The sequence below is a fragment of the Crocuta crocuta genome, unplaced genomic scaffold (genome assembly GCF_008692635.1).
Source record: "Crocuta crocuta isolate KB4526 unplaced genomic scaffold, BGI_CrCroc_1.0 scaffold26, whole genome shotgun sequence".
Classification (NCBI taxonomy): Eukaryota; Metazoa; Chordata; class Mammalia; order Carnivora; family Hyaenidae; genus Crocuta; species Crocuta crocuta.
This window is the reverse complement of record NW_027532249.1, coordinates 9460994-9476596: the sequence shown is the minus strand read 5'-3', so window position 1 is coordinate 9476596 and position 15603 is coordinate 9460994. Positions and strand designations below refer to the sequence as shown.

The following is a 15603-nucleotide window of genomic DNA, read 5'->3' as shown; positions in this document are numbered from 1 at the left end:
ACCTCCCTTGCATGCTGAACTGCCCCTGCTTTACTCCTTTCTCATCTCTCCGGCTCCCCCACTGGTGTCCACTTTCCTTCAGTCCTCTTGTCCAGAGAGAGCCGTCTTGCTGAAGGAGGGAAAGCTTCAGACTACACAAGGTCAGATGCCCTTGGCAGTGTCCCTTTGTCCCTTGGGAAGCTCATCAACTTGCCATGCCTGTTAGGGAGAGCACAGCATCTCTCTGCTGCCTGGCGTTCAATGTCACAGCAGCGGCAGGGAGCACTTGGCTGCAAGAGGGAATCAGCAACAGTCAGATGAGGGGCAATTTCCAGTCCTGAATGTTGCCAAGGAAAAGACGTGTAGGTGTACCTCCAGACTTATAAGGGAGTCTGTTGTCCCGTCCTTGACCTTTGGCAGGCGGATGGAGAGGGGAAGCTTCCTTTTACTACCATTACTGTTTTCCTCCAGCAGTGTGTGAGTGAGCACGAGTGTGAGTGTGTATGTGTGTGGTGGAGGTGGCTGTGGGGTAGAGATGGAGGAAGAGTCAAATTTCCTAAAGCATAATGCTGTCTGCCAGGAAGCCCTGAAAAGAGGGGCAGGCTCCAAAACTGGCAGTTCTCTGAACTCAGAATCAGGGTTCTTTTCTTCTCAGCTGTGCACCCTTATTCACCAATTTTGGCACTAGACTCCCACACCACCTTCTTATCCTTAATTGACACATTACATGCAATTACTCTGGATATCTTAACAATGGAGTCAACTTGATTGTACAGTAAGCCACCAGATGTACAGTGAGAGGGCAATTATACACCCTGGAACCTTAAGTGACCTTGACAATGCTGTGAAGATACCACTTGAACCAAAAGGAATTTACATCAGAAGATGTGCTATAAGAAGCAGTGAGAAGGATGCAGCAGAGACCACCCAACTGAGCAGCCAAACAGGAAGAATGAGAGAAACACTGATGGGGAAGAGGAGAGGTGTGAGGACTGTTTATTAATACCAAGGAGGCTCCAAAACACAAGACTGCCAATAGAAATGCATGTCACTATCATAACAACACACAAAACATACTGGTTGGCTTAACAACTCATCCCCATCTTGACAGGATGCTGAAGTATGATTGTGACCCATGAGAATTCACCGGGGAAAGTCTAGCCAAGTCCAAACCCTGCTCCACTACACATTGTCTGCTCTCTGACCATCGTTCAACATCCCTCTGACTTTCATTCTGGCCTTTTCCTTAAAACCATTTCCTAATGTTTGTGCTACCAGTGGTATTTTCTTAACACAGAATTTGTAGATAAAGAAAAACTATTAAAATGTTGTTAGTTGATACTTTTTTATGGGAATAAAAGATTTCGCAATTTTCCCCCAAGCCAGCACAAAAATAGGGAGTAGAAAGCATGAAGATGTCCTTACACTTAACTCAAGCCATTTGCACACAAGTAACTCAGGGCAGCTCAGTGCCGTTGCCCTGGCACACACTCCCGGCGGTTTCCCGTCACTTGGACTTCTTGTTGCCTTTCTGGGGCTGCTCAGTGGTCTTCCTCGCCTCCTCCTCTGGGATGAACACACTGATAGTGAAGTCGCTTATCTCTGAGCCATACTTGTTCTTCACAACCAGCCCATATTTGCCGGAGTCGGAGGTGCTCACCCCAGTGATGCTGAAGTAGGCAGTCTTGCCAGCCTCAAACTTGACGCTGCAGTGGTCGTCTGTGACCAGAGGCTTCTCGTTCTTCAGCCAGGAGACCTCTGGAGTCGGGTCACCCCACACCATGCAGGTGAGATTAAGCGCCTGCAAAACAGGTTTTATTAGCAGGAATGAAATGTATTAGGTAACAGTAATCCAATTTCAAGAATCTGGTGGTCTGGCAGGACCCGAAGGAAGATAAATATAAAACCCATGGAATGACGGGTGGAGTTATGTGCTGTGTGCACCTGTGTGGATTACACTTTGACTTCAGTCCTGAATAGGCTTCTGTAGGGCCTTGGCCTTCTGGCTTTGGGAGCACTTATCATCAGAACGACACGAAGGGGTTTGTTTCCAGTTCCCATCTGTGCTCTTGCTTTCATAAACGCATAGATATGCCTTTTGTCCTCATGTGGTATTTGGACCCTGTCTCAGTAGAGAAATCTCATTGTCATAATTACCACCTGCTCACTTTGCATTTTGTCTGCCTCACAGCGCCCGGCAGCAGAATCATAACAGCTGTTTCAGATAATGGGACTGATTTTCAGCTTCCACCTTCCTCATTTTATTTCTCCCCCCAACGCCCCCCAGTCTGTTGTAGTTGTAAAGGTGCTCTACCAAAATGTATTCCTATTTCCTGGTATCTTATTATCCTACCATCTGTGCGGAAACCCTCTTATTTTTAAGAGATCAATGTTTAGGCCTATAGTTTTACTTTACCACAATTTTTTGTTGAAAATTTAAGAGTAGGGGCACCTGGGTGGCTCAGTCAGTTAAGCATCCGACTTCGGCTCAGGTCATGATCTCACAGTTTGTGAGTTCAGGCCCCACATCAGGGTCTGTGCTGACAGCTCAGAGCCTGGAGCCTGCTTCAGATTCTGTATCTCCCTCTCTCTCTGCCTCGCCCCTGCTCATACACTGTCTCTGTCTCTCAAAAATAAAATAAACATTAAAAATAAATTTAAAAAAGAAAGCTTAAGAGTAAGTGTAGATTCATAAACAGTTGTAAAATTAATAGAGAGATCTCATGTGTCCTAACCGAGTTTCTCCCAATAATAACATTTTACACAATGATAGTGTAATAACACAACCAGTACATTGACAGTGATGCAATCCATTGTTCTTATTCAGATTTCGCCAGGTTGGCTTGTTCTCGTTGGTGTTTGCCTGTGTGTGATTCTATTCAACTCTGTCACTTGTCTAGGTCCATGTATCTAGCCCCTCAGTCAAGACAGAGAACATTTCCATCACCACAAGGATTTCTCCTCTTGCCCTTTATACCCACATCCACTCCCCTGCCTCCAACCTCCCAATCTCATTTCCAACTGCTGGCAACCACCAATCTGTTTTCCATTTCTAAAATGGAATTTTCCAAAGCATTATATAAATAGTGTCGTATAGTATGTAACCATTTGAGACTGTCTTTTCTACCTGGCACAATTCGTTGCAGATTCATCCACGTTATTGCAGATATCAGTAGTTTGTCCCATTTGGTGGGTCAATAGTGTGCCATGATATGAGTGTGTGTGTGTGTGTGTGTGTGTGTGTGTGTGTGTGTGGCTATAAAGGTCATCTGGGCTGTTTCCAGTTTGGGGCTATTATGACTAAAGCAGCTACTGAACATCTGTATACAAGTTTTTATGTGAGCTTAATTTTATGATATTTCTTTATGATAATTTATGATAAATGCTGAGGAGTGCAACTACTAGGTCCAATGGTAAATGCATGTTTCACTTTTGAGAAATTGTCTGTTTTCCTGAGTGGTTGTACAGTCTTGGTTTACATTTCCACCAGCACTGTATGAGTGATTTTGTTTCTCTGCATCCTTAGCAGTGTTTGTTGTTGTCACTGTTTTTATTTTAGCGGTTCTGATAAGTGTGTTATGATATTGCTTTGTGGTTTTAATTTGCATTTCTCTGATGGCCAAAACAATGTTGAATTTACTTCACATTTTAACTTCCGTTCTTGCATTTTTTTTTCTTACTGAAATCCAGAAATTATAAGAAAAAGAACTAGGGCTCACAATATACAGGGAAAAGGATATTCTTCTCTAAAAGGTCTTAGATGATCACTTATTATCTCTTCTATAAGAATATTGTTTAAAAGCAGGAGATCAATAAACTGGTTTCCTTTCCATGGTTAATTAACATTTCTTACTGAATTATTCTAAAAACACATTTCAGCAAGAAAAATAGTCAAGCTATTGTCATTAAACTTATCTAAGTGGACCAGGCACATGATTTTGGAAATTGATTACTTAGGGTTTGTTTGTTTTTTTTTTTAAATAGGCTCCATGCCCAACATGGGACTTAAACTCATGACCCTGACTGAGATCAAGAGTTTTATCTCTACCGACTGAGTCAGCCAGACACTCCTTGGGGGTTAAAACTTCTAACAAAACCAAACCAAACCCTCAAATACCTTAGGTGTCATGGAAAACTATTATCCATACTTTAGATTTATTTCCATTATAGATCACAAAGCACTTTCATATACACTCTCTCTCTTAGTTCTCACTACAACCCAGTGAGCTAAATATTTTGAACCCCATTAGATGAGGAACATGAAAAATTGCAACCCTGCAGTGGTTGAGCTTAAAGTCAGCTGTGGTCATATATTCTACCCGTAAAGAAATTGAACTGGATGAAAACTGCCTTTCACTAAAGCCTTTCCACATGCCTTGTTTTATCCCTAGTCTACCTACCAAATGTCTTCATTGTGCTTCTGAGTGGGAGAAGGTTTTGTTCCACTGCAGGTACCCCTTCCCTGTGGCTGGCTTATTAAATTTATCTTTTTTTAAATGTTTATTTTATTTTTGAGAGAGAGACAGAGAGACAGAGCATGAATGGGGGAGGAACAAAGAGAGGGAGACACAGAATCCAAAGGAGGCTCCAGGCTCTGCACTGTCAGTACAGAGCCCAACACGGGGCTCAAACCCACGAACCATGAGATCATGACCTGAGCTGAAATCAGAAACTTTACTGACCCTGCCACTCAGGCACTCCTTAAATTTGTCTTGTGAAACATAGGAATGAAGAGAATGACTCCAGTTTAGAAATTATATTCATTGCCTTTCAGAGAGATGATTACAGAGCCAGGAAATATCAGTTTAAAGTTAAATGGAAAGAAATCAGCTTTCAACAGAAATAGAGCCAATAGAAATGTGCAGAACAGCATGTTTCCTTTCAGAGGTGAAGTATTTAACAGGACAGCCCATTTTCCACTAGGTATTAGACGTCACATCTTTCTTCACTTATGTTTGTCTTATAGTTGTGATTGAACATTTTTTGCTTCTCATGACATGAAAGGGCACCTCTAGAAAGAGACTCTGTGGTCTCCATGTGCCCAAATAAGCAGAACTTGTATCCTGATCCTCGGCCTACAAAACATTAAGATGACTGGAAAACAGACTGTGTTTTGTACTTTGAATTGGGCTATTCTGAAATGAGGCCTAAGCAGCCATGGTAGGGGCAGCTGTGGTAGGGGCTTTCTTAGCACAAAGTCTGGGCCACTGGAACCCATTGCTAGTGTGGAAGACGTGAGGACAGGAGTGCTCCCTGCTTACCTTGCCTTCCTGGATGGTGACCACATCTGGGAGACCACCCAGCACTCGGGCACGATCTGCAAGCAGAGGCATTTCTGGTTAATCACTGAAATGACAAGCACCGGTGATTGGTGATCACATGCACAAAACCACCCCAGGGAGCTAACTTTCCTATTTAGTTTCCTTCTCCTTACAATTGTTTTATACAGGTTTTTAATATGCAAGATAAGAAAATGATGCAGTGATTTAGGATAACAATCCTTCCTCATACAGATATTTTGTGTTCGTGGGCGCCTCTATCTGTACCTAAATTATCAGCTTGAGATGACTTTGTGGCATCAAGACCTGCTCTATAATTTTCACAGCTATTTTCAGCCCTGGCCCTTCTGCAGCTCAGTAGGGCTCAGCTCAAGGAGGCAGAGCAGATCTCTATAGACAGCCTCCAAGTCTGCTTAACCTCCTTTATGGGCTTCCCTATGATTTAAAAAAAAAAAAAAAAAAAGGTTGCATAATTGGAGGCTATATGCCATGAGATCTGGAGGCTTGTGCAGATTGTGGGCTTTCTTTACGGACTTTTCTAGAGAGCTTTTCTTTCTTGTCTCCTAGTAGTTCTTGGTAAGTAGGGCTACTATCTATGGCCACGAGTACAAGGGCCCCCAGCTGAGGGGACAAGGTGTGGGAAGGGTGATGAAATCCAGAGCTGACCTCTTGCCCACCCCCCACCGTCCCCACTAAGCCCTGTGCTCTGGATGTGACTGGCTCAGCCCCAGGGAAGGACAGCTTTCTATAATCTGCTCAAAGGGACACTGTTTGGCACTAAAGCAGTGGCCAGCCAGCACCCTCTCAATTTTAGGTCTACTTCAATTAATGTGTGATCTAGATCCCAAGTTAGAAGACTAAAGCTTTGAATGAGTCTTGAATCTTGACTGCTTTCTCCTGCTGATTCCATTGCACCTTCTTGCAACACTTGTAAGTTAGGTTCATCATCTGGCTCCCGCACCACCCTATGTGGTATCAGGCAAGGCACCTGTGTGGACCCCAGTCTCCTAATCTGTGGAATGGGGGAAGGGTTGCGTTACACCTGTGGACATGAAGTTACCCAGCTCTGCTCCACAGTGTCTGTGGGATTCCTCTGGGGGCCCTCTGAGGAGGGGCACTGAGTCAGGGAGCTCGGACCCCAACCTCAATTCAATGAAGCTAACAGCTTTTACCCATTTGGGTTAAGATATCTTCCACACAGATGGTGTTTGAATGAAGCCTCCCACAACTTACAAAAGGCTAGAAGAGCACTAAAGTCTCTTCCAGCTCCCAACTGCTTTGATACAGAAATTTCAGAAAGAGTTCATGAACTGGAGGGGGGGTGGTGTCCACCACAGTTTGAGAATGGGGAGTAGCCATCAACTGTGGACACTGGATTTGCCTGTGCTTGTGTACCAGAGCAGGAGGGGCAAGCTGGGCACCAACAAGAAGTGCTCCCCTCTGGCGCTGCACTGCGCCGGTGGGCCCCAGTGCCAGTACTGGTGTCCGCATCTGCAGCAGCCCTACAAACCCAGCAGGAGAGCAGGGAGGGCAAAAGAGCAGGAAGGAGGCCAGAAGCAGTGCAAGGTCATCCTGAATGACCTGGAGCCACTGAGAGGCTGGCAGATGACTTCATTTCTCATTCCCCTACTGGTTCCCTTCCGTTCCAGCTCAGGACTGACTCTACAATTTTAACCCTCAACAGTTTTCAAATTGTTGCTTCACACACTCAGAGAGAACCTGCATGATTATGATAATTAGTCCCCAATCTCTGGAATCCTAAAAGATTGGGAGTTCTAGAAATCTCCATGTGTGAGGCAAACAGTTGACTGAAGTTAGTAGTGAGCACATTTCTGGGTACACAGACAGTTGGCAGTTTGGCATTTGTTCACCCAGACTGTGAAGTACTCAAGAAGGCCTTATTTGGCATCTTTTATCCTACAAAGACTCTTAGAAAATACAGGAGAATTTGTTGGGGGACCAGTGTTAGTGATTTACCTGATGCCAAATGTACAGTTTCTTTTTTATTAAACAAATTTTTTTTAAGTTTATTTATTTATTTTGAAAGAGAGAGCATGAGCATGGGAGAGGCAGAGAGAGAAGGAAAGAGAGAATCCCAAGCAGGCTCCACGCCATCAGCACATAGCTTGACACGGCCTTGATCTCACAGACGGTGAGATCATGACCTGACCCAAAATCAAGAGTCAGGCACTAAACCGACTGAGCCACCCAGGGGTCCCACAAAGTTTCTTATTTCTTCTTTTCTTTAATATAAATTTTATATAAATTTTTCTGACACATTGTGCCTGCTGCAAGTGATTAACAACCTGTGTAATTTGTGCCCAGCGATTTCTCAGGACACCTGGGTGGTTAGCTCAAGTCAAGAGCTGACAGTTTTAAAATATAACCTGAGACCTTCTTTTCACAGACATTCTTACTCAAGAGACTAAATGAAAACACATGTAGAAGATTAAAAAGAAGAAAGAAACCATTTTCATTCTTCTCCATCTGCAGTCACAATAAACAAATGAAAGTTATGTTTTGAAACCATGCCAGGAATAAATGGGAAGGGGCTTTTACTTACTTTTCTCGGCAATGGCAGCTTGTCTGTGGTTGAGAGACGGGAACAAACATGAAAACAAAGAAGAATTTTGTTTTAGTGTTACTTCAAAGTAGCGAAACCTGGACTGCATTTCATTGCCTTGGAGACATTATGCTGCTCAGCAAAGCAGTGGGAAGTGCTGCTTTGAGGTATTTGCCAAAATGAAAGACCCTCTCTAGCCCTCAGATGGGGGAGCAGCACACCATGTTCCAGAGAAATCAGTGCATGCATATGGCAAGGGACTTACTTTAATCTCTGGAATTCAGCAAAGGCTTCATCATATGCTTTAAGAGAAAAAAAAAAAAAGAGAAGTTAGAATGTTCTCACCCAGAACTGATGACACAACAGGAGTGGGTTAAAATTCACAGCCTGAGGTCAGTGTGATCAGTCCAGACATGACTAAGCTGACTTTGAATAAGACTATGCCTCCTTTACTCTACAACTTGATGGACTCACAGGGGAAGCAAATACTTTCTAGGTAGAAAAGATGAAGTAGTGGATTTTAGAAGCTCCCAATTCAGTGGAGAGACGGTCCTTTCAAACAGAAAGGCAAAGATTCGCTCTGCCAAAGATAAAATAGTAATAAAGGTGGCTAAGCATCCTGAACATCAAAAAGGCTTTTCCGTTATTAGATCATCCCACATGTACGTCACAGCTTCCTAGCTGGACAATTAAATGTTTCCATGTTGCACAGTCTGGCCCGTCTTATCTGTGTGAAAGGGCACGGGAACTATTACACTCACAGTGCTTGCCAGTGTGGGCCCAAAGCAAAGCTTCTGCGCTGGCCAGGAGCCGAGATAAAAGACAGTGAGATGAGGAAATGAGAGCTACTCTGTTCTAAAATCTCTTCTCCCCCCCTGAGCCTGCAGAGCAAGCCACTTGGAATGCTCCAGGTGAAAAGGCAGCTTTATTTTGAAATCTCTCTCATCTCTTCTTTAAGCTCCTCTGTGGTCTGGGAACCATAATATTTTATGTCTAGAAAGTATTTACATAATACTAGTCCATCCCCCCAGCTTTTATGGATGGAAGAATAGCACAAAGTCAGGGCTCAAGTCTGGGGAGGTAGGCCAGCTAGGCTAGGCCTGGCTAGGCGTTCAGTACTCTTCCTTTTGCCCACACTACACTGAGAGATGGGCATCCCTGAACCAATCTGCTTTGGTAGGCTAGAGACTAAAAGAAAAAGTTTTTTAGGTTTTAAATTTATCCACTCCCTTCCTGTTTCTCATTTTCTGTTGTGTTTCAAAATGTCAGAGGATTGTACAAGAGATCCCCTGTCACTGCAGTGTGTGACTCAGGCACAGCGGGGGCTGGGGGGCAGCCACTCCCATTTGAATCTTTCCAGTCCAAATGGGTGGGTGGTGGGGAGTAAGGGTAAGGGGAGTCAGCACAAAATAACTCAAGGCAGGACTGAAAAGGCTGTGTTTTGAATTGTGAATCTACTCTCTAAGGATTCAAAACACTAAGAGTTCTGGGATATTTAGATCGCACTTTTAGTACATGAAGAAGTGGAAGAAAAAGTCCACAGTCTCCTTGAGAAATGTCAGGTAGAAGCTAGACAGGAGCAGTGGAAGGAACCGCCCAAGGCAGAATCCCAAGTCCTTGAAGGAAGAGCTGGAGGCAAGGATGGTGATAAGTAAGCTACACACTACAAGCCTGAGGGCAGGACATCCTGACCCTGTGGCTTCCAAGACATTGGGGCTGACAGATGAAGAGCTGCAGGTGCATGCCAAAAACACACTTTCTTCTTCCACCTCTTTTAGTCATTTGACTTGTGGTTGATAGTTGTATGTTACTTCTCATCTGTGTTTGTCCACATCTCTTATTACTTCCTGCTCCTGTTTCCTTTTCTCTCCAGATGCTCCCATCTCTCAGCAGATGACCAAGAAATCTGAGGCCATAAGGACCCAACTTTTCCAACTTTCTTCTCTTCTCCTTAATATTGATCTTTGCTGATTCACATTTACCCTCCTCTGGTTTCTGAAGAAAAGGGATCCCTGCTCTTTCCAAAGTCAACGCCTTTGCCTCAGCCCTAGATCTCAAGCCTTCCATTCTTTAGAATACTGATACATTGGTTATTCCTCGCCACTCCCATCTTCAATCCTTCCCAGCTCAACTGATTTCTTAAACTCTATTAAATATGCTCAAATGTCAATCACCATAACAAGATTCTTTTTCAGTGATCATTCTTGTTTAAGTGATTGTAAATCAACTTGCCCTTCTTTGTAAGCATCTTGAAAAGGTAATCCTTCCTTTCCATGCTTATTGTCTCCACTTTATACTTTTCATTGATACTCCAAGACCCACTGAATTCTTTCTTCTACCACCATGCTAAATTTAAACTACTTGACTGAAATCTCCAATCATCTTTCAATAGTCAAATGTAATGGCCTCTTGTCACCCTTCATTCTTTTTTAAAAGCCCTCCCTCCTCAGGAGTTTCTAATCTGTAAAATATCCATTTACCTTGTCCAGAAAGATCCACTGTCTTCTGGTGTCCAGTTTTGCCATCAAAGAGCTCCATTACATATTTCCCTTTGTCATTTGGAGTGGGTTCATTGATTTGCAGCCAGATCTGCTCCCCGGTGACCCCACTCTTAAGTCTGTCTGTGTACTTAATAGCAGTCCCGCTGTTCATATCAAAGAAAACACTGTTATTGTTTGCTTTCATCCAGAGCTCATTTTTACTCTGTCTCTTTCTTGAAGATCTCACTATAGAGTTTTACAGGCTTTCAAACAACATGGGATCCACATATGTTCTGCTTCAGAAAAATTACCAGCCCTGCATCACAGAAGTTGGATTCTAAGGCCGAGGGTGGGGGTGAGGGTAGGGGTCTGACAATCTGTACATTTAACTCCCAACAGCAGTCTTGGGCCCTAGCAGATTGCAACACCAATATTTCTCAGTGGCATTAATGATCTTTGCTTTTGCTTGGGTTTATTTATAGGACTAAGGGACTCTTTAAAGCAAAAAGGCCAAACTCCATATTATATTACCGCATATTTCTTGCAGATGGTCTATGGCTATAAGTCAGATTTTACAAACTAATTAAAAACAGACTTCAGGAGGTTCATCTGTGGCTGAAATCTATTGACATATATGTGGTTACAAAGCTATTTAAAACATATGGAAATATGTACTTGGTAGTAAGGCCAAGAGTAAATGAAAAGCAGAGTCTCTGCCAAAATGAATGAGGCACTTTCTCTGTCCCTGAACATGAGTTTCTCTAAATTCTATAGTAAGTTCATGAGCAGATACTACACTGCATTCTTTCCAAGAGAATGAAAGCAAATAGAACCCTTTGCTTTGTGATCTGATGGGCTAGAAATGTTACTGTTATAAATGAGGAAAGAGAGAGGTAGGGGTAGATGTACTCTGAATGATGCTAAAAGAAACTTTATGAAGAGCTTGTAAACACAAGAGGAAATAAGAAAATAAAGGCACAAAACTACTTAATGATAGCAACAATTATGCATAGAGAAATGACTGGAAGTACACCGAAAAGTTTACTCAATGGCTAGGAAAACTATAGATGTCATATTATAAACTCTTTCTAATATGTGATTTGATATTCTGTATATTTTCTAAAACAAGCAATGTGTTATGTTTGTAGTGTAATAAACAAAATGAACTTTAAAAACAGAAAAACAAAAGTCAACACTAAAATAGTTTCAGCTTTCAAATAAACATTCACAACATTTTTCTTACACACTACATTCTTTAAAAGCTATTAAAAGTTAAACTGCCATAAAATATACAGTAACGGAGCCCATCTGCACCCCCAGACTCGAGTCTGAGCAATACATATGTCCTAGACAGTTAGAAAGATAGATACTCCTCTGTTTTGCTATAATAAATCTGTTTGAATTCTCTAATCTCTGACCAACATGCATAATAATACCTTACAATCATAAAGCCCTTCGCGGTTTATAAAGTGCCATAAATTTCATGCTTTCATTGGGTCCATCAGTATTATGAGATAGAACAGGTATTACTGTTGCTATTTCATATGAGAGAAATCTGACATTTCAGAAAATTAAATGACTTGCCTATGAATCAAAGGAAGATAGGAGCAAAGTCAAGACTAAAGCCCATTTCAAGTTTTCTTCCTGTTATGCCACATATTTACATAAAGCCAGTAAAGACAATGAGTCTTTGATTTCTGAATCTTTCATAGATTTTATGTACATGGGTACATAAAACTTCAGCTGACCACACTGAATAGTATCAGAGGTTTATGTCTTGCTAGTCTAACAGCAGTTTACTCAAAACTGAATGTTCTTTTATTTTTTTTGAACAAGTAATTCTTTTAAAGATGATATAAATCCTTTTGATTGATGACTTAGTTAATTTATCTTCTCGTATTCTTCAGACTGATATATTAGAATGTCCTAGCTGTCACAGAGGAATTTCCTAGAATTTGATCTATTTTAACTTATTTACTTTCCCAAAATGTGTTCTGAAAGAAATAGAACAAAGGAATGAAACCCCAGGCATTCAGATTGTAATTTTACTTCTCTTTCCACCCCCATCCCCCCTTTGTGTTTTTAAGAACCCAGGAAATGAATAAGAATACAAATAAAAACTGTGTTCTATATCATAGTACAGTCATTTTAAAGAAAACACAAATGACTGTTTTGTGGGACCCAGTTCTGGTTAAATGTTCAATCTAGACTTTTAAGGCAACTCGAACACAGAATAGGGTCAGGATGAGGGGGCTCTGGAGCCAGGCTGCCTTGGGCTCAGTTCTCCTTCTACCACTTAGCCGCGTGACCTCAGGCAAGCCACCTCCAGAGCCTGAGCTTCCTCATCACCAATCCTCACTAAGTGAGAATTACTTGCTCCCTAGAGTTATGAATTTGAACTGAATTCATCCATGGAAAGGGCTTGGAGCAGTGACCAGCGTGTTACAAACACCCACTGTAGGGAAGATAAACACTGTTGTGTGTCCCTTCCCAGGGATGCTACAGTGACCTACAGCCCAGTGGGGCTCCTAAGGAGGTCTACATCCAAAGAGTGGACTGAAGGTGGCTGTACCCCATCAGATGTCTAAGCCGGGCTGCTGTTCTCTTTTAGCTCAGGAAATTTCAAGGACTGGCAGAGGTTAAGGTCACGGCCAGAGTATAATGGGGGATCTGGTTTGACTTAGAAACCTTCTCCAACTCTTAGAATCCCAGAGGTGAACTTGAGTTCACCTATAACTCCACAGAGGAGACTGGGATTAGAACAGATCTGCAGGCTCAGTCTAAATCAAACAAACATTCTGAAAGTTATCGCAAATCCCCAAAGCCTTCCAGGGGTAGATGAGAAACAAGCTAATGCCCAGCTATGCTGACTGCTATTAATGCTAACAGCAAACTCAGGCACTCCACTGGATTAGGTTTCTTTGGTGAATGGCTATTCATTCAAAAAACAGGAAATTTGGTGCCTCTTGATGCGTGCTGCTTCAGTTTTGCTCTAGACCATAGCAGGGGCTAGCTGTGTGTAGAGAGGGAAGAACCAAAATCTGGCTTTGGATGTCCTGCAAAGCAGAGGTAGCCCAAGGTCAACCGTTTGGAGGTGGAGGTTGCATTATAGAGATGTGTACGGATTATGATAGTTCTCAAATCACAAAAATAGGTGGTCTAGCCATTACTGGCCTCTCCACATATATGTTGAGGGAAAGTGCTAACCTCGCCCTAAGGGAATTGTGGGGTGCTTCTGTTCTACACGCATCAACATCAGACCTGAGAAGTAAGAAGCCTCCCTACTGAGGGACAGAAGGTTGCTGTTGCCTTCCTCCTGTCCCCAGGCCACCCCCTCCCTGCCCTGCACCCACACCCACATACACACACACAGGGGAGAAAAAGGTTCTACATGGTAGTTAAGTTCCCATTTACTTACTTGTGGGACCAGTTAACTTTCAGATCATCCAGGTAGTAAGTAACAAAAGAGTACAGCCGGATACCCTCAGCTGTGCTCTGGATTTTCAGGTCTGTAGCAGACAAAGCTGAAAGAGGAAAACAGCATATTTCATAAAGCTGTAAGCCTAACCAGGAGCATAATGAAGCATTGTCATGCGGAGGCAATTTTAACTTACCTATTCTCTTACATACTTCAGTCATTAGCTCTTTAAAGGCTGTGGATAGAGATTCACAGACAAAGCTTTAGCATAAAAATGCTCACCAAGGTCAAATCTCAATCTGTTAGTAGCATGTGCTCTCAACATTATCCTGCCTGGTGAAGGGTGTTGGCCACAAGGTGAATTTGCTGACCAACTAAGAATAAGTACTCTTTGAGGGAATGTATACCTCAATTTGTATCAACTTTGAAAAGATCCCTGCTCTTACTTTGATATGTTCCCCCTCTCATTCTTAATAACCGTACATTCTAGAGAAAGCCACAGTGAGATTTCCAGGAAGGTTCTTGGCTTTAGGATTCTCTTCTTCTTAAGTCCCAAGAACTCTTAGTTTTATTTAAGAGGGAGTTTTCTCATCTGTTCCATCAACTCATAATGAATTAACCTTCTATGCTCCCTGATATTTCTCCACCTGATAATGCTTTTTGCCAAGAAGCACATTTAGTCTTGCCTCCACCAGAAGGAAGGTGAAATCAAAGTCAAACTCACACTGTTTGTTAGTAGTATTTCTAAAGATCTTGTCCAAGAACACGCTTGGAAGTTCGATGGTCACATGTAGATCTTTGTTATCATGGTATACTTGTTCTTAGAAGTCTCTCAGAAATGGAAATTGCTTTCTTGCTCTGCTAATAACTGAGAAGCTTCACAGTTCATACATAAATCTTTCTTGCCACCTTTTAAGAGTGGACTTTTTGGCAACAAGCTTTTCATAGATTTTTTAAAGTGTACATTTTTTAAGAAAGTAAACCCAACGTGGGGCTTGAACTTACAACCCTGAGACTAAGAGACATGCTCCTCTGACTGAGCCAGCCAGGTGCCCCTCACAGTAGGTTTTGATCCTGGAACATTTTTTATAGGGTTGAAACAAAAATGATGATTTATATTGAAAACAGACCCTAGTAGACTGTGGACTATAAATTCTCTGAAGATCAAAAGTATACTTTTGATTTCCAAGAAGACTAAAAGTGAAGTATTTTTGAATAAAATAGTAGTTCACTCTGCTGGAGTTTCAATTAAAACAAAACCTGTGGACAAAAACAGCAGGACTTCAGTTGTCACTCAGCCTCACTCACCAGTGTGGTAACCAGTAAACAGAACACACAAAATGGACCGCAGCAGTTAGTGGACTGACCTTCATCTACAAGCTTCAATCTGCTCTTATCTTTTCCTCTGTCGTCTTTCAGGATAACTTCATAAATCCCAGCATCTTTCTTAGAAAACTAAGGGGGGAATGGATACACAGCATTGTAGCTTATAGCAGCCTCAGAGTACATGTTTGCATTCTTAAGGTCCTCTGGTTTATAGACTGCCATCAAATCAAACATTAAACAAGCAATTGGCCATGTGAGTGATGAGGAGTTCACAAATGAACCTGTCCATCATCATTTGACCAGCTTGCAGTCCTGATTTTTCACCCTCTAAGGCTACGAGGTCCTTATTCTTTACTTTGCCTTTGTATTAAACACTAATGATCACATATATTTGAAAGATATGTCTTTTTAGACAAAAAGGAGGTAAAAGCCTATACTTACATGAATACTACGTCTGATGTCTCTGTACGTTCAGGGAACAAGTTATCATGAGGCTTAAGAGCAAACCAAGAAGAATTCACTTAATTGCCTTGCCCTCTCCCCCCCCCCCCCCACACA

At 42.2% G+C, this 15603-nt stretch overlaps 1 protein-coding gene across 1 annotated transcript in view; it reads right to left on the bottom strand.

Annotated features, from left to right (window-relative positions):
- Positions 1–895: 895 nt before the first annotated feature.
- Positions 896–15603, bottom strand: part of MYOM1 (myomesin 1) — a 159464-nt gene continuing 144756 nt past the window's right edge. The window contains exons 33-40 of the mRNA XM_077778191.1: positions 15087–15174; positions 13916–13954; positions 13720–13825; positions 10302–10465; positions 8087–8123; positions 7822–7844; positions 5241–5296; positions 896–1780 (exon numbers count right to left, since the gene is read on the bottom strand). Of these exons, the coding sequence (XP_077634317.1) occupies positions 1487–1780; positions 5241–5296; positions 7822–7844; positions 8087–8123; positions 10302–10465; positions 13720–13825; positions 13916–13954; positions 15087–15174 (807 nt within the window). The 3' untranslated portion in view covers positions 896–1486. The remainder of the gene's footprint in view (positions 1781–5240; positions 5297–7821; positions 7845–8086; positions 8124–10301; positions 10466–13719; positions 13826–13915; positions 13955–15086; positions 15175–15603) is intronic.